At 39.7% G+C, this 21,483-nt stretch overlaps 1 protein-coding gene across 1 annotated transcript; it reads right to left on the bottom strand.

Annotated features, from left to right (window-relative positions):
* Positions 1–2,490: 2,490 nt before the first annotated feature.
* On the bottom strand, positions 2,491–18,112 carry LOC120236738 (hyaluronidase-4). Its single transcript, XM_039239700.1, has 4 exons — positions 18,047–18,112; positions 13,234–14,232; positions 4,664–4,753; positions 2,491–3,067 (listed from the first exon to the last, which is right to left on the bottom strand). Exons 2-4 carry the CDS (start codon positions 14,185–14,187, stop codon positions 2,666–2,668), a joined length of 1,446 nt encoding a protein of 481 aa, XP_039095631.1. The 5' UTR covers positions 14,188–14,232; positions 18,047–18,112; the 3' UTR covers positions 2,491–2,665.
* Positions 18,113–21,483: the final 3,371 nt, after the last annotated feature.

Here is a 21,483-nt window from a genome sequence, read left to right as displayed (position 1 = left end):
AAGTAGTGTTCTAGCAAATAGTGAACAAAATTAAGTCCTCATTTTTCTAGTTTACATTCTAGTAAGGGAAGAAAGAGACAAATATGTCATATACACTATGTCAGATGGTGATCAATAATACAGACCAAAAAATAAAAAGGAAGTTAATGGTGAAGGGAAGATCCAGCTCTAGTGCCTTCTTTGCTTGTCCTTGAATACACCACACCTACTACCAAATGTGTACCAGCTGATTCATTTGCCTGAAATACTGTTCCCTCAAATATCCTCATAGCTAAATCTCTCTCACTCACACAGCATCTGCTCAGTGAGGCTCAACACATGAAAAATCCCATCCTCCCCCACTCCGCTCTCTGTTTTATTCCACATAGATTTCACATCTAATATATATTTCCTAATGGGGTACACCTGGGTGCCTGAGTCGGTAAGCATCCAACTCTGATTTCAGCTCAGGTCATAATTTCATAGTTCATGAGTTCAAACCCCACATCGCGCTCTGTGCTGACAGCATGGAGCCTGCTTGGGATTCTCTCTTTCTCCCTCTCTCTCCCCCTCCTCCACTCTCTCAAGAAACCTTTTTTAACTTAAAAAAATTTTTAAATTGCTAATTGGTAGGTTTAATGTCTAGTCTATCTAGAATGTAGGTTCTAAGAAGACAAAGCACTTTGTTTTGTTCAAGGATACATTTCAATAGTACCTGATAAGAAGTAATGCTTAATAAATTGATTAATGTAAAAACTATTAGGTGAAGGAATGAATTAGAAGGGTAATCTGGAAAATATTCTCTGATAAGGTGACTAAGTAGTAAAAGCTTGACGTTTAAAACTTAAGGAAAATTGTTGATTGCATTTTTCCACACTCAGTTGATAGACTATTATGTGGCTTTAAAGATGATACTCAAATAATATTTATAAGGATTATGAAATAGCATGAAAACTACTTACAACATGGTTAAGTGAAAGGCACAGGATGTAAAATTATACATATATCATTATTACAATTATGTAAAAAAAAGCCTTTAGAAGAAATATACCAAAAGTTACCAGTATATGTTATAGTGATTATTGGTGACCTCCCTTATTTTTTCCTATTTTCCAAATTTTCTATTATGTGATTACATCATCTTTGATATGAAAAAAATCTTAATTTTTAAGAAGTTAATTTATGTAATGAAATCTCCAAATCATAGTATTATAAAAGGGTTTTATGTTGTTTTGTTTGTATTTTACAGTTAGAAATTAGACCCTAACAATGTTGCTAACTCTGACAAACTAGACCTGGAATTGAAACAGCACACCTGGGTTGCAGACATTTCCTAGAAAGAGAGAAGAGATGGAACAGGAGGTTGAATTAATTTTCATGCCTCCATAATAGCTTCATACCTACCTTGGGTTTACCTTCAGAGTAGATTTTCTCCAGGGTTGGGAAATCCTATCAATTGTACATGCCTCTCAGGAGAACACAATGCATAAGTGGTTATAAATGAACATAACATCAGAAAGAGGAAAATACCCAAGACTCTGTTTGAACATAAGTATTTCCATTACTTTGGTGATCCAGGGAGATACTTAAAGATTAGCAACATCTATTAAGAGCCAAAGTATGCATGGGATGTACCATTCCATTTACTCTTCAGAATAATTCACTGGGGTGAGAATTATATTACCAAATTTCAGTGAGAAAATGGGAAATAAAAATAACTTGCTCAGAGTCACACATCTAGATGGACAGTGAAACCACAGTTCAAATGAAGTTCAAATTGACCTTAAAACTACACTGCTCAGAACTTATATATGGGGGTCAAAATATCAAATATTTATTGGCAGAACCCCTTCCCCATAGCACTTCTAGGTCCCTTAACTGTTTGTTAAGTATTTCTTTCAGTGCTGATTTTTGCTTGCAAAGACACAAACTACATTTGTATTAGCATGACATCAATTTCTGGATCTAGAGCAATGTCAGCCTAGGCAAGCGTGGATATTATCCTTAAGCCTTTTACAGTATTTAAATTGCCAGGGTCAGTAAGAGGACTCATAGTGGGTGAGAAGCACCATATTAGAAGAGACGGCTTTGTAATGACTTAGGAACTACTCCCTTGCCTTAGCTTCTGCACCCTTATGGGAAATCCCTCCAGGACCTGGTTCTGTGCTCAGTGAGCTCAGGTGGGAAAGAGAAGCCCAGTGGGAACCAAAGGCTGGAACTGACACTCTGCGTTTGATCCTCTTCAGTATATTGAGTGACTGAAGTTCATACCCTGCAGTGACCTCTTCTGTTGAATCAGATAATTACTTAGTAATCTGTATTTGATAAAATTTCTAGCCAGAAAAACCAGTCTTTGAAACCAACAATTAAATTGGTATGTGTACACACACACACACACACACACACACACACGTTCATATAAAGACTAAAATATATTAACTCTAGTTTAAATACAACTTAAGCATTCAAGTAATGAAGAAGAATGTACTGATTTTATTCCTGGATCGGGTTTCTCAGCCAAATCGGAGTCAAATAAAGCAGTATGTCCCTGTTTATGTTACGTGACATACATAATGTCTACTTATGATACCTCTCAATGGATTTCATAAGAGAGAAAAACTGTCCTAGCTTTCCTCTCTTCTCTAAGTGATTACAGGCCATACAATTCCCTTCAGACTCAATTATCTCACCACCGAATGCTTTGATAACCTGCTAAAACCAGCAGGCATAGTGTTATTAGTGAGCCAGAAAAAGAGAAGAGCCCAGAGCGGCCATCCAGTGTCTTCATTTCTCTGCAGTCAGCTCCTTCATATCCCTGATAACAATGACAGGAAAATTTCTCCTCTATCACTTTCAGGTCTGTATCAGATGCTTTTCCTTTCACAGTAAATTCTCCATCCTCAGAGGCTTCTATGTAGTAACTTGCAGGGTTCAAGTGAAGGTAATCCGAGGAGTTCCATATCTTCCTTAAACATCTCCCGTTACTCTTGCAGAGGTGAAGGCTGCAGATCTCAGCAGCTCTTGTCACGTTGACTATGTAGCTCCCTAAGTCAGAACTCAGATACTGCTTCACCTTTGTACAGTTACCCTAGAAATGTGGAAACAAAGGGGTTTTAGTGTTCTTCCTGGTACCAGTACGATTAAAGCATCTATGCCCACAAGGCAGTTCTTTGGACTTGAGGGAAACCTAACATGTTGGTGCCAGTGGATGATCTCTGAGGCTCAGGTGCTGTAACAGAGGGTATCTAGACGACCAGAAAGGATGAAAGGTCCAAGGGGCAGGAGATGGAAACTATGTTACACTAGGGGCTAAGCAACTGAACTTGCAAATGGGCCCCCGAGTCAGCATATAATGACTTGCCTGCTTCCAATTTACATCTTCTTTTTCTCCTTCTAGCTCCCAAGTTAATGCATGTGAAAAAAAGAACAAACCCAAATTAGAAATCATGCCAGAGCTGCTGTCCTCTGGCCACCTTTTGGGTGTTGCGGTACCTTTCATGGTTGTATAGGAACCTGAATCCTCATATTCTACTGATTTATTGTCAACCTCTAGCTTCCTGGGTTTTCCTGTTAATCATGCTCAAATATCAACTGCCCTGGGTTCTAGACTTCTGTATACAAGTCAAACACAAGAAAGCTTAGAAGGCTGACTACATCATGTTTTTTGTGGCTCCCTTTATGTGTTCTAAACAGAGGCCACCTGGTTTATGCACTTCCTGCATAAACTTCCTGATGAGGCTCCACTCGTGAGTCACATGGGCTGGAAGAGAAATATCACACCTGGAGAGTCAGAAATTGATTCTCCCCATTTCTACCTAATTCTCCTATTGGAGAGAGGAGACTTTTAACTTTATATTTTCCCAGTTTCATGAAAACTATCTTGGCTGCAACAAGTTGAGCCTTTGAAATTCTAAGAATAATATCAGATCAAAATGAACTTGCAAAAAAATTTAATTTAACAAAATGTTGAGGATACAATTCCAGGAAAATGTATCAGACTATAGAGATATAAACAAACATCTGGAAATACAAAAGAGATTGTGACTAATGTGAATTGGGGAAAACCAGGAAGAATTATTGGAGCAAGTAATATCTGAACTGGGAGAAATTTGAAGGGACATATAAATCACACTGTAAACGCTCTTAATTTTCAGCTAATTTCCCCATAGAGGACAAAATCGTTCAATGTGGAGATTAAAAAGTTACCATCTGTTTCCTCTTCTCAAAATAGGATATAGCACATTTAATAGTAGTTAAATGCAAGGGCTCCAGAGTCAAACTCTGGTTAATGCCAACTTCACCATTAATTAGCCTAACTAGCTGCTACCCTAGTTGGATTTCCTCTCTTGTTTCTTCCTCTATAAATGAGGATGGTAGTCCTTACCTCATAAGAGTTATTATGACCAGTAAGTAAGCAAACTCAAAACAAAGAGCATTTAGCACAACCCTAGCACATAATGAATAGTCAACAAATGTCAGTATTCTTATTACTATCTTAACAGAAGTTAATAATATTATTGAGCACCTTCTATGTATTGGACACCGATTTGGACTCTAATCCTAAAGCTGGTTTTTTTTTTTTTTTTTTTGTGGGAGCCAGGAGAGCTCCCGCTGGAGTTAGCTCCAGAAGAAAAGAACAAATACTTTAAATAATATTAACTACGCCTTCAAGATCCTACCTTACCTTAGATGAAGTTAAATTCATGTCTCCCCAGATAACCATGCCTGCAGCTCCCAAGGCAGCACTTTCTCCAATGGTACTGATTAGGTCTTGCTGGATTGAAGAAAGTAGAGGTTATGATTCATTTGGATATTAAACAGCATGCCAGGGATTAGGATTAGAGGCTGAATTCATTATAATAGTATGATTTTCCACTCTTTCCAGAGGTCGGCTCCAGCAGGTCCAGGGGTCCCTGAAGGATGGACAGTGTCGGCGAGGGAGGGATGAGAGAGGCCACGAGAATCTTTCTGGTCACCAGGCAGGCTTCTCTGCTCTGACTAGGGCTCAACTTTATTTTATCATTAAGTGTTTGGGGGATGACACAAGTGGCATTTGCCTTAGACAATGATTTCTGATGACAAATTTCTTTGATATGTAAGAACTTTCCAGAACATAGATTTGTAGAAGACTTCTGCATAACCTCTATCAATAGTGATTGAGGTAGGTGACTTAGATGTTTATCCTATGGGGAAGGAAGGTATCTTTAGCATACAAGACAATGTGTTTAGCATAAAAAGGTCCTTTGTGAGCAGGGGTCAATACCTTGTTTGTTTAAGGAGAAGTATTAAGAAAAACAGATCTTTCAGGAAACACAATGTTTGCTCCCATAATCACAAAAGAAGAAGTTTCTCAATAGGTTCCTTCACAGGGAGCAATCAGCATATTCAAAGCCAGAGTAAGTCACTCCAAATGCTGATCACAAGATGCCTTGGGGGTCGGTGCTCCAAGCAGAAACAAGTTGTTTGTGGAAACTTTTTTGACTTGATGCTGAATGTGTAAACACCATGGAGGCCCTAATTGTGTCGGCTTTTGTTTTTGGGTTTTTTTTTAGCTACTCTTATCTATCCTCATCCCAGCTGCCATTGTTAGGGAGGGTGTTTGTGGAAAGTAGGCCTTAGGGAAGGGATTGCCATACATCACCAGTTATAAAAGGTATAAGTATTAACTTAAGTTCTGCCCTTATCTGTTCCTTAACTCTAAAATAGAATCTTTGTCTGAGGGCCAGGCTCAATTGTAACTCTTGTGTTCTTAACCCCCTTTATTACCTAAGTCTTGGATCTGCTAGGCCCATAGGAAGAGCCTTTTGAAAATCATCCACAGTGATTTCATCTAAAATCTCTTTTGAAAAGACAGGAATATGCTTTTTCTTATGAGGAATCTGTGTGGGGAATATCGGTCTGATTTGGAATATTGTGAGGCCTGGTCAATACCCGCAGGCTCATTTCCAACATGAGCCAGTAGTAGCAGAAGGAGATACCAGTTTTCATTTCTCACGGCAGGAGCTGTGCAAACACTGCCATTTCCTCGCTGTGACTGTCATCCAGCGAGGCTGGTACATCTCCTAGCACACTCTTTTTTTAAGATTTTATTTTTTAAGTAATCTCTACACCCGATGTGGGGCTCGAACTCACAACCCTGACATCAAGGATCATATGCTTCACCAACTGAGCCAGCCAGGCATCCTTATTCTTCATTTTCTTAGAGTATCACACATGTTGCATGAAAAGTAAAATTTCAAAAATTAAACTCCATAATAATATGGAAAAACATGAAATATTTTTGAAGAAGAACTTGCATTTTCCCAAACAAGATATTATTTTGATGACAATCAGCCTGTAAATAGTCACCAGAAGCTGTTTAATCAAAGTCGACCAGGGGCACATGCACACAAACCAGCCTTATGTACATGACCCAGAAACAGAATCCAAAAGTGTTTGCTTCTCTAAATGTGAAGAACACCTCACTTCCTCTTGGCTAAGTTCTCTTTCCAGTTCTCAACATCCCTCTGAAGACGTCCCCCCTCAGAGGGGTTTCGTGTCACTTGGACCCCAAGGCCAAGCAAAGTAACACAGTGTTAAGGACCTGCAGGCTCTGACTTGGTCCAGCCCTTGTATTTGGTCTCTGAAATTGTTCATGTATCATTTCAAAGTCTCTGATTTAATGGGCTTTATTTGTGATTCATCTAGTCATGGTAAAGCTGCCAGACTTTCTCTCAGTATGGTTAAGCAGGCAAAAATAGAATCTCACCAGGGGAATTTTGGTTTTGTAATCATAAAGGATTATTGTTTTAGTGTTTAAAGATTAACATGAACCAGGCCATTTCAGAAGGAAATTAGAATTTGAAGGTATGTAGTTGGTTTCTTAATTTAAGCATCTATGGCAGGCTTCCTGAATAAGGTTACTAAATTATAGTCTATTCTCTCACTGTTTAAGGTACTAAGCATTCAGGGGTGTGCCTGGATGGCTCAGTCGGTGAAGCATCCAACTCTTGATTTTGGCATGGGTCATGATCTCACAGTTCGTGAGTTCAAGCCCTGTGTGGTCAGGTTCTGCACTGAGAGTGCAGAGTCTGTTTGGGATTCTCTGTCTCTCTCTCTCAAAATAAAAAATAAACTTTAGAAAACAAAACAAAACAAAACAAAAGATACTAAGCATTCACCATTTACTCCAAGGATGAATTTCCATCAGTTATATGCTGGAAAATGTAACTGGGTGATTTGGTAGTAAATAAAACCAGAACTTCACAGTTGAATTTTACCTGGGGCATTTTATATTAATATCAACACTTGGGAGATAAATCTTCTTAGCTGACACTTTTATAGTCCACTCAAATTAAAGGCTTTATAATCTCAATTTTTAAGTTTTTTTTTCTGGAAATCTTCAAAAAAGGAAGAGATTTTGCTTTGAACTAATTTCTCTTTCAGGCTCAAATCTGTTTCCATTTCTGTGACCACAATGTCTGCTGAATAGATCAGACCTGACGTAACAGGAAAGGAAGGAGTTTTCATGAGGCTCTAATGAGTTAGTGGAAATGAAATGTTTTTAAAAATTATCTATGATACGGTGAATATGGGACAGAGGAGGAGCCATCCATGTGGTGCCCAGAATGAGTACTCTACTGGGTCCATGTCCATTGCCTCTTTTGGCAAAGATATAATGGAGCAGGACTTCTCCCTCCACTCACTTTGAATGCAGTGAAGCCATTTTCACATGATGTAATCAGAGGGCCAAAATCTCCCAATGGCCTTCTATGAATTCCTATTACATGTACGTTGTACCCTTTTCAGCTATCTTACAGTTCTTGACTCTTCTGGTTTTTTCAGTCTTTGTTCTCTTTGCTTTTAAGCTTTGGAGGGTTCTATTGAGATATCCTGAGACATTCTTCATTTCTATTACAGTGTTTTTGATCTCTAGCATTTCGTTTTGATTCTTTCTTAGAATTTCCATCTCTGTGCTTACATTGCCCACCTGTTTTTGCATGCTTTCTACTTTATCCATTATATCCCTTTACATATTCATTACAGTTGATTTAAATTTCCAGTCTGATAATTCCAACATCCCTGCCATATCTGAGTCTAGTTCTGTTGCTTGCTCTGTCTCTTCAAATTCTGTTTTTTGCCTTTTAGAATGTCCTGTAGCTTTTGGGGTTTTTTCTTGGTGGCTAGACATGATTTAATTTTTTTTGGTAGGCAAATAGCTCATAAAAGGAACTGCTATAAATAGGCACTCAGTAAATGTGCTAGTAAGATGTAGGGGGAATGGAAGGGTTCTACAGTCCTATGATTAGGTCTCAGTCTTTTAGTGAGCCTTTGCCTCTGGACTATGAATTCACAGGTTGATCAGTTATGTTTCCCTCTTCTTAGATAGGATAGGCTGGCTAGATGGGGTTAGAGCAGGGCATTTACCTTCCTGCTAGTGGAAGACTAGAGCCAGCTAGAGTTGAGTATTTCCCTTCCCCTAGTTCACTTAGGATCTGATAAGTCTCCAGTGGGTTTGGTTCTGGTTAAATAGTTTCTCCTGAAGACAGACCTTGTTAAGAAGAACAAAAGGCTCTGAGGCACCTGGGTGGCTCAGTCGGTTAAGCATCCGACTCTTGATTTCAGCTCAGGTCACGATCTCATAGTTCCTGAGATCAAGCCCCACATCAGCATGGAGCTTACTTGGGATTCTCTCTCTGTCCCCTGTTCTCTCTGTCTCCCTCAAAATAAATTTTAAAAAACTTTTTAAAAAAAAGAACAAAAGGCTCTCAAGTATTCAAAATGGTTCTTTTCCTCCTCTTCCCTACCAGGTGCATGAGATTTTCCTGTGATAGTCACTATGAGTACTTAATAAGCTTTTGGAGGTAGAAGTCACAAAAGTATATCCCTACCCATGACGGAGACCCTGGACTTGTCCACACTGAGCCTCCAGCAATTTGTCAATTATGGTTGAGGTTTCCCAACTCTGGCAGTGGCTCCCACAGAGGTTTCTGGTCTAATAAGTTTTAGTTCTCTACACTCACCTATCTGCTTCCCTAACTTTGAGGGCAGCAACTTGCCCTGTGTCCTCACTTCTTTTGTGAATCTAAGAAGAGTTGATTGTTCAGTTTGTTTTACTTTGAACTTTTTAGGGTGGAGTGGCAACGTCCAAGCTTCTTACCATGTTGAACTGGAAACCCCAAAATTCCCATGAATTCCTTTGGGTTAAAGCATTGCTATCAGAGGAAAGAGGGAGACACAGTATTTACAATTTGTATTGATAGGTTATTAATCCATGCTCAGTAAGTAAGGAAGCTGCAGATGTTTGCAATGAAACCCACACACTTTCTAAAGTTGATTACCAGGAGGAAACGTTAGTTTCTTCCCAATGTGTCTTTTAGAGTCATTATCAGAGTTTATTGGAACTGATTCAAAATGACAGGTCTTCATGCATATGTTGACTGGAGGTGAGGAGTCAATAGCAGATATTAATACAAATTTCTCTACCAAATTAGTTCACTGTCCCCTAGCTGAGAGCAGGATATTGGAATGAATCACAGAGCGGCTATGTTTGGGGACCACAAGAGCAAGGGCACTTTTCAGTGAGGGAAGTCACAGGTAAGATGCCTCTGGGAACAGGGGCGCCTGGATGGCTCAGTCGGTGAAGCATCCAACTCTTGATTTTGGCATGGGTCATGATCTCACAGTCCATGAGTTCAAGCCCGGCATTGGGCCCTGTGCTGACAGCTCAGAGCCTGGATCCTACTTCAGATTCTGTGTCTCCCTCCTTCTCTCCCCTCCGCCACTTGCATTCTTTCTCTCAAAAATACATAATAAGCATTAATTTAAAAATTTTAAAAAGATGCCTCTGGGAATAGACAAGGACCACGTAAAAGCATGAGCCACAGGAGTGGTGTCACGGGAAAGAAGAAATAAGACAGTAGTGGACGATGTAACAGCAACCAATCTTCCAGGTCCCAGTGTTTTCTTTGCACTCATAAGGTTTCACTGCCTTATGCTCACCACAGTGCATGTAAGTAAGGCGCCCACTGTGGGGAGCTGGAGTCTCACTAATGAGCCTCCCTTGTGCATCAGCAGAGGGGATGTTAATTAATTTTAGAGAAAAAGATCTTTAAATCTATTCGCCAACAAAACTCCTTTCATTATTTTTTTAAAACATAGCATCAAGTTCTATTCAAGTTGTGCACATGTAAGTAGCGTAAACAATCTCTCATTTGAAATAAGGTGTTAACTGTCCCTATATCATCCCATCAAGCTGTGGTTGCTGACTGAGACTTCATTCCTAGATAGTTCCTTTCTAAATTCAAGGCTTTAGTACCTGTTAAAAGTGACAGCTATACAACATATGTTTTTGTAGTGCCTCAAATATTCATATACATGCTCTCATTTGATTTTCATAAAACTCCTGGTAGGCAGGTAGGGCAGATAATACTGTCCCATTTTATAGATTGAAACAATGAGGTACTGAGGTCTGACAGGTTAAGAAATTTGCTACTTATTGATAAAGATCTTGTCAGCGCAGAGCCCACTTCAGATCTTCTGTCCCCCTCTCTCTCTGCCCTTACCTGACTCATTCTCTCTCTCTCTCTCAAAAATAAAAAAATAAACATTTTAAAGATAAATAAATAAATAATCTTTTAAAAGTAACTAAAGTGCAGCTATCTTTGGGAAAATTAGAAATGGAAGCCATTATTAGTCATTTATGACTTGGTACAAAGGAATATCAGGTTTTTAAAACTTTGTGGGCAGAATTTTTATGGAGAAGAGAGTAAACTGGTGGGTAAACTGATGGTTTAAGACATTTGGAAATACGTTTCCATTCAGAAAGTTTCCAGAATGATTCCTGGGACTGCCAAAGAGAATTGTTGCTACATGAGAGCCTAACTATTGTTCCTTCTTTACTTAGAATAAATATTTCTGATGTCGCGGCCACTCAGGGAAAGTTATCTAGGTTTATGGAATGTGCAGAATGTACCAAGAGTCTAAACTAATCTTTTGAAATGACTGCTTTGTCCCGTCAAGTTTATTGTTTCTTCCCAAAGTGAATTTATTATCACCAAAGATAGAAACGTATTTGAGCCAAATATAGAAAAGGAAACAAAGTTTCATAGAAGAAAGTAGTATTTAAGCTCCAGGGTCAAGACTATTTTGTGAAGATCTAGATAGCTGTTTAAACCTCCCAGGCAGTACTGATTTCCTATCATTCTCGATCATTTATTGCCGACTTTTCTGGGAAGTACAAGTATCAGTTCACAATACTTTTTTTCCCTACGCGTCTCCTTAATGGCATCCAAGGCATAGCGTTTACCAAGTCCTGATACATCGGTGTCTTTCCCTCCTCTGAGGATTAAGCTGTACCTCACCTGGGTCTTTCCTGAGCCTCCTTTAGATGCCTCGCACTCAGTGCGTCTTTATATTTTAATACACGCTGGTGAATTGAAACTTGTAATGGTGGGGAAGGAAGAAATGTGATAAACTCATAGTACCCAGTAGTATCTTAGAATACCCATGTGAAGGCCTGAACAAGTCTCTGGTTTTTATATCATAGAAAGTTTACACATAATTATTCAAGGCCAACCGTTGGAGTGGCATCTTGTAGATTTTTACCTCTAGAAGTTTCCATCTGAGTGACTAGAGTAGCAAAGTGAGAAAAAAAAAAAAGGGAGAGAAATTAGGCTGAAAGTTCATCTATTTTGTAAGTTACCCTTATGGTTCGTGGGAAATGATGAGGGGTTTTTGGAGTGACAGTGGGGTTTGTGGGGTCCAGAGCCAACAACCAAGAAAGAATTCTTGAAGGTGTCTGGTGAAAAAGGTGATGCTTTTGGTGCTTCAGCGAAGGGGATAGGATGGTGGGCAGCAAGAGTTGCTGCCCTGGACCAGGGGAAGAGACTGGTTATATACTATGGGGTGGGGGTGGGGGGGTTCAGTGAGATTTTCATATGCTGAAGAAGATTACAAGATCCTGCAGGCCTAGCCATTGTCAAGCTAAGGTTGTTTTTCCCTCTGGCAAAGTATTAGCATTAAGACAGTAGGGAGTTCCCGGAGAAACATTTTACTCTGCCTGCCTCAAGTATTTGTCAATGGGCTGCAGGGTATAAGGAAATTTAGTTCTATCTGCCATTTCCTTCTGCTCTTGTTTCCCACAGAACTATGGAGGGGTGAGGGAGACTTAGGTCCTGAGACTATGATCTCTATCAGTTAACCATTTGTTTTCCCCTTTCCTTTGTTCTTGGGCAGCCAGGAGTGCCCAAGGAATATCACACGTCTCCCACCTTGGGGTGGGGGTGGGGGCGGGGAGGCGGTTGCGGCCTGTCAGCTTGCCTTATGCTCCCTCACCAGGTAATAAATAGTATGCTACTACAGTAAAATAAACAGAATAAAACTTTTATTTGTAGGTCTTAACCTAGGATTGCAAAACCATCTACCAGTGATGAATTTATGATTGAATTTGAGAACTTGCACCACTCTTACTTTCCATTAGCTCTGGTCATGAGGCAAGAATAAACCAGATGGCTAAGTCTGTAGATCCACCTATTTTTGCAGATTCACCCTTATGCTTCTTGAAATTTTTTTTTAAATTTTAAACAATTTTTAATTATGGTAAAAAGACACATATAAAATTTATTACTTAAATCGTTTCGAAGTGTACAGTTCACTAGTGTTCATATGTTCACATTGTTGTGCCTCGTACCTTTTATGAAAACTGGTATTATACATGAAAAAGAACACTTTTTTTTTCTCTCTTACATTAGACAGTGAGGCCAGAAGCAAGAATGCTTCCAATTACACTTCCACATGTGTGAGCTAATTAGTCAGCACAGAGCCTGAAGCGGGGCTGGAACTCACGAACCACGAGACCATGACTTGAGCCAAAGTTGGACACGTAACCAATTGAGTCACTCAGGGGCCCCAAATTGTTCCATTTTAAAACATCTTCTCTGATTTTCCAGCCTGTTCACCACCAACCATTTCAATAAAGGCCAACGGTGAGGGAGCATCATCAAAGTTGGGGAGGAGGAGGCGGTAATAGTTGGTTCTTAGCACTTTAAACCTTCCCTCCACACTGTGTTCCTTAAAAGAATAATTGTAAATAAGATGATTAAAATTCAGTTTGTGTAAGTGAAGAGTCTAAGAGGATGGCTAATTGAAGAAAGAATTAGGTTCCTTTCTAAATGACCACTAACTGGCAATTCTTCAAAAAACATAATTAACAAAGAAATGTTTCCTTTAGAGATAGGGAGGAAAGCCCCCCATCTTCGGCAAGGGGTGTCTTACCTTAGAAAAAAAAAATAAAGGTTCATCTCTGTAGCCTAGCCTCGTGTAGATGAACACAGGCAGAGCATAATCATGGGATGTCATGGTGGAGATCCTCATAGATTCCTGCACCCGAAATTGTGAGAAGCGCAAAACGTTTTTGTTGTCTCTAAGAGATTTTCGGACACCAAGAGAAGGATACAAAGCAGCACTGCTATTCCAGAGCCAAGAGAGCTCATTGTTTCTCAAAACTTCCTCTTGAGGGCATGACCCAGTGTAATTCGGGGCATAAATATTATAATTGTGGCAATCGGGATATAAATAATAACCCCAGAGGCCCTTGGGTCTACTCTTCATTCCCAATTCGATGGTTTCCTTCATGAAAGCTTTTGCACTTTCTTCAAATGCTGCTTTGGCTATTTTTTCAATATCAGTAGCTGATACATTCACTTGCATATCAGAAATCAGATTTCTTGACTTCTGTCTATAGACGTTTTTTGTGTTCCAGTTACGGGCCCACTGGGGTCGCCAATATTCCCAGTCGATAACAGCAAGTCCACTGAAATCTTCAGCAGGGATATAATAACTAATATCTTGGTCAGCTTTCTTTAGATGTACTTGCAGACTTATGTTCTGAGGGAGACCCCCATTAATGGGAACCCCCTGTGATGTATACCACGGATAGTATCCCAACCTGTTGACGTAAAATATGGTGACATTCTGCCCCCTGGCCTTAGCCAGTGGGCTTCCAATCAGCTGAAACATTCCCAAATTTAGTCTTATATTGTATTTTTTCAAACACTGATCCGTTGGCGCATTCCAAGCAGCTATAAAAGGTTTCCTTTGATAAACTGGAAGTCGAGCAGGTTTTAGAGAAGAGCTAGACTTCAGAATAAAGAGTATGAGCAGCCATGATGTGAGATGTACAGTTTGAATAACACAAAACCTTAATTGTCCTTCCGATAATACTTTCATGATAAGATAAAACCTTATCTTCTTCTTTAATGTACTGTGGAAGGCCTGTAGGGAGAAGTAATTTTCTATTAGTGATAATTTTGAGGAAAAAGACTCAAATACTGGATGGATATTATTCTTGCTGCTATGTATTTATGTTTTAAAGTGTTTTTTATTTAAAGATTTTAAAGAGGACTATAAATAAATTGAGATATAGAAGCAGGCCTAGTGACTTAGTTTCCATTCAGGGGCAAGCAATGCAATTCAATAAGCATTCCTGGAACTTCAGACCCTATGCCCAGAATACAAAATGAGTAAGATGTGGTCCTTGCTCTCAAAAAAGCTCGTGATCAAATAAAAATGTAAAGTTATACCCATTATCATTTTTGAAAACTCATCAAATCCTAGGCACTAAGCTTACATACTTGATAAAATATTCATCTCATCTAACCTTACAACTTTGTGTTACCTCGCTAAGCCAAAATGGTCAAATGCTTTCCCAGCTTTCCTTGCAGCTAGGGTGAGGATGTGCGATCGCCGTCAGGATCTATCCTACTCTGGATTTTGAATTGAGATCTTGGGAATCAAAGAGCCTGGAAGGTGGTAGTGCCAGAAATTCCGGCGTCCAAAAGTAGCAGGACATCCAGATGCCTCTAGGGACATCCAGAACCTGATATCCATGGTGTTGCTGTTAAGGGGCCCGGTTGTCCTCATGGGACAGCACGCTTCTGCCCAAGTCAGTGGGGTTTCGTTTCGGTCGCTTACAACCAGAAACTCAGACTGACGGAAGTTTTTTCGCGGAATCTGTGGCTTTTGAGTATCTCCGTCAGCAAAGCAGTGTGCTGCATATTGTACGTAATTTTCATTTTTAGCCGCTAGAGGTCACCAGCTAAACCGTATAGCATTTGTTAGGCCTAGGACAGTAAGGCAACCCAAAATTTAAAATAATTTATGAAAAATAGAAAACTTGAACTGACCAATTGCTAAAATAATGTGTGAAACTTTATTCAAAGACATTTAAGAAGTGCTAAGTAAAACGGATATAAGCAGAATATCAGTTTGGGTGGGCGGTGCCTGGGTGGCTCAGTCATCTGAGCGGCTGTCTTTGGCTCAGGGCATGATCTCGTCGTCGGGGGGTTCGAGCCTCTCATCGGGCTCTCTGCTGTCAGTGCAGAGCCTACTTCATATCCTCTGTCCCTTTCTCTCTCTGCACCTCCCCCACTCACACTCTCTCTAAAATAAAAAACAAATATTAAACATATATATATGTTTTAAAGAATTATGAAGGTAGATATTTGCGTGAATATCTGTGAATTGAATAAATGTGTTCCTTCACAGCACAAAGATGGATAAGATTACTCATCTTAGTAACATGAAATATGTTACCCTGAAGGTATAAATTATGAAGAGAACAGTATTTTCAAGAGGATATAATTTTATGCATACAATAAGAATCGTGGTCCTTAAAAATGTCCCTTTTCTTGATTTTTTAAATTATATTCTGCCTTAGGGATAAGAAAAATGGATTTACTTGCATATGTGTTCATTAATAGGGGGGGAAAGCTTTTATTTAAAGTTAAAATTCAGGGCTCCTGGGTGGCTCAGTCGGTTAAGCGTCCGACTTCGGCTCAGGTCATGATCTCACGGTTCGCGGGTTCGAGCCCCGCATCGGGCTCTGTGTTGACAGCTAGCTCAGAGCCTGGAGCCTGCTTCAGGTTCTGTATCTCTCTCTCTCTGACCCTCCCCTGCTCACGCTCTCTCTCTCTCTCAGAAAAAAACAAAACAAAACACATTAAAGTTAAAATTCAGCTCATGTTAGAGAAGGCTACATATGTGTGTGTGTGTGTGTGTGTGTGTGTGTGTGTGTGTATCCCATCAAAAACTTTCTGCTTTGGGTTTTATTCAAAACATAGCTTTCCACTGATTATTGTTTCCCCTTTGGTCAGCCCCCTCATTACTGCCTGAAAATCCTCACCCATTCATTACAAAGTTACCAAGTGATTCTTTTCTCCTTATCCTGGAATATTATTATTCCCCTTATTCTGGTCACTGGAGGGTAGCCACTCCATGGCAGGTGGAAGGCCAAAGTCTTAGTAAAATGTACAGGGTACACAACAAATACAGGCAAAGTAAATAAGTTCAGTGCTTCTGTCTTCTGCTTGCTGTATGTCCCAGCTTTCTGCTTCCCATGCAGGCAGGTCACAGTGCCAGTATTCCCTCTGTCATTCTCCTAATTAAATATGGCTTTCTGGGAAGAGATCCCTTCACCTGGCACCTCTGGAAAGTTTTTTGATCCCCTGTCCCCATTAGGCAATCATTGGTTGCCTGCTTACCCACCCTTTTTCCCTCACCAGGGAATCTATGCACGCCTTCCCTTCCAAACATGCCCTTTGCTTCAGAACTCTTCTGGACCCCTTTAGCTCACCCCGCCCATGCTACCCAAATCCCACCGAGCTTTACCTGGATCTCGACCAGTCATTACAGCATAACGGTCTGTGCAATTACCCACCCTCAACCAACAGCAGCCTTCCTCTTCCTCCTTCCTTCCCCTCTCACAATCTATCCAGAAAGGTTTTCTTCTTTAAGCAAATTTCTAATTGGTGCAATTTTGGGAAGAGTTGGCAAGGTATTGGGGGTGGGGATGAGTGAGGAGTATCACATGGACTTTACCCCTAAATTTTATCACCTGATTTTCTCTTCACAGGAGTAGGGTTTGTTCTGGGAACATGTATGAAGGACTAGTTCCCTTCCTTCAACACGGAAACTTCTGTGAAGACATTTTGAAGGCCTCTGAACAAATGACTGCCAGCAAAGTGGGACATCCCTGAAAACTTGAGGGTAATGGGAGGTAGTTTTCTCCTCAGACCCGTCTCTTGCTAGAGAGAAGAGCCATAGTGAGGAAGGCTTGGCTGAAACTACCCTGACTTGGCTTCACAGTTCTCATCTTCTTAGCCCACTAGAGGGGAATATGACAAAATTACAGAAAAGCAGGGACTGCCTTATATCAAGCCAGCCTCAAACCTCACCTCATTGTGGTTCCCCCATCCTGACAGTGAAGAATAGTGAAGAAGGGGGGTCCCCTTGAGAGATTGGCATGCCATGTGCAGATACAAGAGTCTGCAGAGAAGCTCCTATCCTCTATTCCTAGTTCCCCTCTCACTCCTTCCCCACAAAAGTTTAGTTGCTTGTGACACGTTAAAAAAAAAAAAAAGCAATATCCAGATTTCAGAAGCTGGAGGCACTTAGAACTATGCCATGTTATTCTTCTATGAGACAAACAATTTCACAGACTACCAACCTCACACAAGTTTAATCTCAGACTGTAATAAAATGAGACAAAGCAAGGCCACTTTTTCATTTTGTCCAAGCACAAATAAAGCCAAGGTCACTGTGCAACCCACAAATACGAAACCTCCCTCTCTCCTATCTTAGGAATGCCTGCTGCTCTTCACCCAATTATAGATATGTGCTTGCTCTCTGACAATATCCAATATGGAGAAAATCTCCGTTTTCTTAGACCTTCTGCCAGATCGCTCGTCTAAAACCTGAGTTCCATCAGAGGCTCCTCCTGATTACCCTCTTACTGAGCAACCTCACAGTTCCCCATGCTGGGAATTATCCCTGGCTGTAACTGGTAATAAACCCAGCCCAGTTAACTGCAGGCATGTTCCCGGTAGTCTTAGGGGCGTCGACACCTGTATAAAGGCAGTACTTAGCATTCAGGAAAATTTTATTGAGCACCTTCTATAAACCAGGCTCCCACCCTAAGTAACAGGAATACGATAGTGACCAAAGCAAACAAAACCCCTGCCCTACAAGGCTTAAATCTTTGCAGAGAAGACAGACAATAAACAAGATAAGTAAATAAAATAGACAATACCTTGGAAGGCAGTAATGGCAGAGCAAAAAATAGAGCAGCGATTCACTTTAGATGGGAAGGCTTCACTGCTCTGAAAGAGAAAAGGAGTAAGCCTGAAAGAGTCTGGGAAAGCATGGGAGGAACACAGATGCAAAGGCCCTGAGGCAGGAGGATGTGTGCCCTGTCTGAGGAACTTCAGAGATCCCTGTGACTAGATAAAAGAGAGAGGTAAGGGACAGGGTCTTATAGGGCCTTGTTGGGACTCTGGCTTTCACTCTAAGTGAGATTGGAAAGAATTAGAAAGTTTTGCAAGAAGAATGACCTGGACTGAACTGGGCTAAACTGGATTCTTTGGGCTATTGAGTTTAGGAAAGCCTGAAAGGGAAAGAGCACAAGAGAGAAGTAGGAAGCCTTTAAGGAAGCTCTTTGCACTACTCCAGGACACAGATGTGAGTGGTGCAATCCAGATATTCAACATTTCATAGTATTTTTAATGATCGCCACAGAGAACAATAATAATATTATAAATCTATAAATTAATTCTGCTAGTTTTGGTTTAATTTTGATTGCAAGTCTAAATTCTAAATAGAGGGAATACTCTGGGAAGGCTTTTGAAAACATACACACCCATCTAGTAATGTATCTGTGAAAGGAATTAATTTTCCAAATCTACAACTCTTCTTTTTTTCATGACGTTGAGATTTTGTTATCAGAACCTTTGAGGGGCTAAGTGTCTGCCCCTAAATCCATAAGGTTTAAAAAGCTATCCTGAAAGTCATAATCCCTAAATGGGGATCCCAATGAGCACCATTTCTTTGGAAATGTAAAAATGCAATGTTTTATTTCCAAACCTTTAAGGAAAGTGTTGGCCAAAGTGATATTTTGCTAATAATAAAACTATAAGCATCAATATTTACCAGAATGGAAGATACAGCAGAGCTACGGAGTTCAAAGCTGTACCCTCAGCTCTGCAGAACTAGTTATTAACCTGCTTTTAATAAAAGCTCATTAAAGCAAACGCCACTGATAGTCTTCTGTTTCTTCCTCTGAAGGATGTTCCTGCCTGGGTCTGATTGTCAATCAGTGTCTTAACCTGCTGGTTCTTAAATTCTTCTCATGAAATATAAATACTGTGAAAATTGGCTGTTCTGACAGAAGAAAAAATACACTTTAATGGATAGAAGTTTCTCAATTAAGTTTTTTCCCTGCATTTTTCTTAAGAACTCAGTGCCTACTGATTTAAATAGAATCCACTATATGATAATATCCTTTTATGTCCCACAACTCATCATTAGGTACTGAGTTTTATTATAACTCTATTTTGTGTTACTGTCAAAGAGCACTGATATCCCTTCATCTGAACAAAAAAAAATTTTTTTCTAGGAGAGACAGAGAGAGACAGCATGAGCAGGGGAGAGTCAGAGAGAGAGGGAGATACAGACTCTGAAACAGGCTCCAGGCTCTGAGCTGGCAGTCAGCACAGAGCCTGACGCGGGGCTCGAACCCACGAACTGCGAGATCATGACCTAAGCGAAAGTCGGACACTTAACCGACTAAGCCGCCCAGGCTCCCCCATCTGAACAAATTTTAAAACTACTAGACTATCTTGGTCATATGAAACCACTTCCCTTCCAGCCTTCCTAAAAAATAAGCTTAAGTGTTGTGAGCACATAAAAAGGACTATTTCAGTGTCACTCTTGCTCACGGAAAATTCACTCTTTAGTGGGAAAGGCCACATTTTTTTATGAAGCAAGAACATTTGCATTTTATGAAATTCTATCTGAGAGAGAAAATGATTGTCCGTATGCAAGAGTGTATATACTTAGTCTTTGTCAAAAAAGTATTACTTTCCTTTGGGACTGGAAATTTCTTGCAGCCAAGATCAACAGCTTTCTTGGAAAAGCACACAAAGTCTTAGGACCACATTTTGCATAAAACGTTCCCTCTGTCAACCTGTTTTTAACTAAGCTCCTTAAAATAACATTAGGTTAATTTGACTCTTCTGCTTTGTAATTAAAGTTTTTGAACTGTAAATCAATCTAGTGGTCTGTGAAATTTTATGTAAGTCTTTTCAATGTCCATGGTCAAGGTGATAACTTACAACACCCCCTTTCTCCAGGATATGACCCCGCCATTGACTGGAAGAGCTGGGATACCAGGCTTGGTAAACAGACAGGAGCTAGGGAAAGGGAACTGAGGCAGAACCCCAGGCCTGGGGACTAGAACCATCCTTACCCAAGGGAGTTTGACCTGCATTCTCCACAAACTAGGTCTGAATGTCAGGGTGCAAGATTGGAGTGGAAGCTGCAGGCCTATGAGATGCCAAAGGTTGTAGCCAGATCACAATGTTTTAATTTAATTTAATTTAATGATTTCATTTCATATCTGCCTGAGTTCTGACAGGAATATCTTGGAAACTAAGGTTGGCCTGGCTTTTTACAAATGGCACACATCTCTCTGTATAGCGTACATATTTTAGCAAGGTGAAAATCTGAGCAAGGTCTAATGTGCAGATACAGGAAATTGTTTGTGATGAGGAAAGAGTAAAAGACCATGGAGCATTCCCAATGGAAACAGAAAATTGGAAATTTCAATCTGAATTACAAATGCATAAAATTTACCTAGAAATTCTGCTTCTATGTTATTGATTATAGCTTTGCCTATAATCATTAAGTTGGAATCAAATGTCCATTATTAAGAAGCAGTTAAACTGTGGACTTCCATTCAGTGGAAAACTATGCAACTATACAAAGAATGAGGTTGTTTCTACATATTGACATGGACATTCACCAGATACCATAATTATTCTTTAAGATATATATTTGTTTTATTACCTATTCATACATATATTTAACATTTTTAAGAAACAAGATGTGTATAGAATATTGCCACTATTTTTGAGAAAGGGATATACTTACATTTGTATTTATATTTATTTGTTCATGTAAAGACATGTAATTTGAGTACTAAGAAATCTATCTGGAGGGACACTCAAGGATTGATTATGTTGCTTATCTCCAGAAAGGAGAGCTGGTGGCTGAGGGGAAGAAGTGTGTGAAATTTCCTTGAGTGACAACTTCTGGGATTTTTGTCCTATGTTAATGAAGAAGTTATTCAAAACCATTATTTGAATCAAAAAACTAATAGAGTTCTCTTGAAACAACAACAAATAAAGAAGATACAAACCGATTCTGACTATAAGGAATCAGGCATGGCTTCTTGAAAAGGCAGCATCTGAGTTGGATTGCATTACAAAGATCATTTTTTTTTATAATGTTATTTGAGAAAAGGTATGCTTTTATGAAATCTGGCAAGAAAAGCCTTTTTTTAGGAAATAAGAAAGTCCTCTCCTCCCTTTATTTGTAGCTGAATCAACACCATCAGCTAGAGCTTTAAGTTACCACTCTATTCTGACATGTGGGTATTAAAGGCTAATTATAGATTGGTTAATTATCTAT

Source organism: Hyaena hyaena, unplaced genomic scaffold, assembly GCF_003009895.1.
Source record: "Hyaena hyaena isolate Hyena2069 unplaced genomic scaffold, ASM300989v1 scaffold_161, whole genome shotgun sequence".
Lineage (NCBI taxonomy): Eukaryota > Metazoa > Chordata > Mammalia > Carnivora > Hyaenidae > Hyaena > Hyaena hyaena.
The sequence above is the reverse complement of the archived record's forward strand: the minus strand, read 5'-3'. Positions and strand labels throughout refer to the sequence as shown.

Coding starts and splice junctions, on each gene's coding strand:
- LOC120236738 (XM_039239700.1), bottom strand. CDS start 14,187: ATGAAAGTATTATCGGAAGGACAATTAAGGTTTTGTGTTATTCAAACT. Junction 4,754..13,233: donor CTTTATTTTTTTTTTCTAAG/GTAAGACACCCC, acceptor TCTTCAATCCAG/CAAGACCTAATCAGTACCAT. Junction 3,068..4,663: donor TGAATTTAACTTCATCTAAG/GTAAGGTAGGAT, acceptor CCACATTTCTAG/GGTAACTGTACAAAGGTGAA.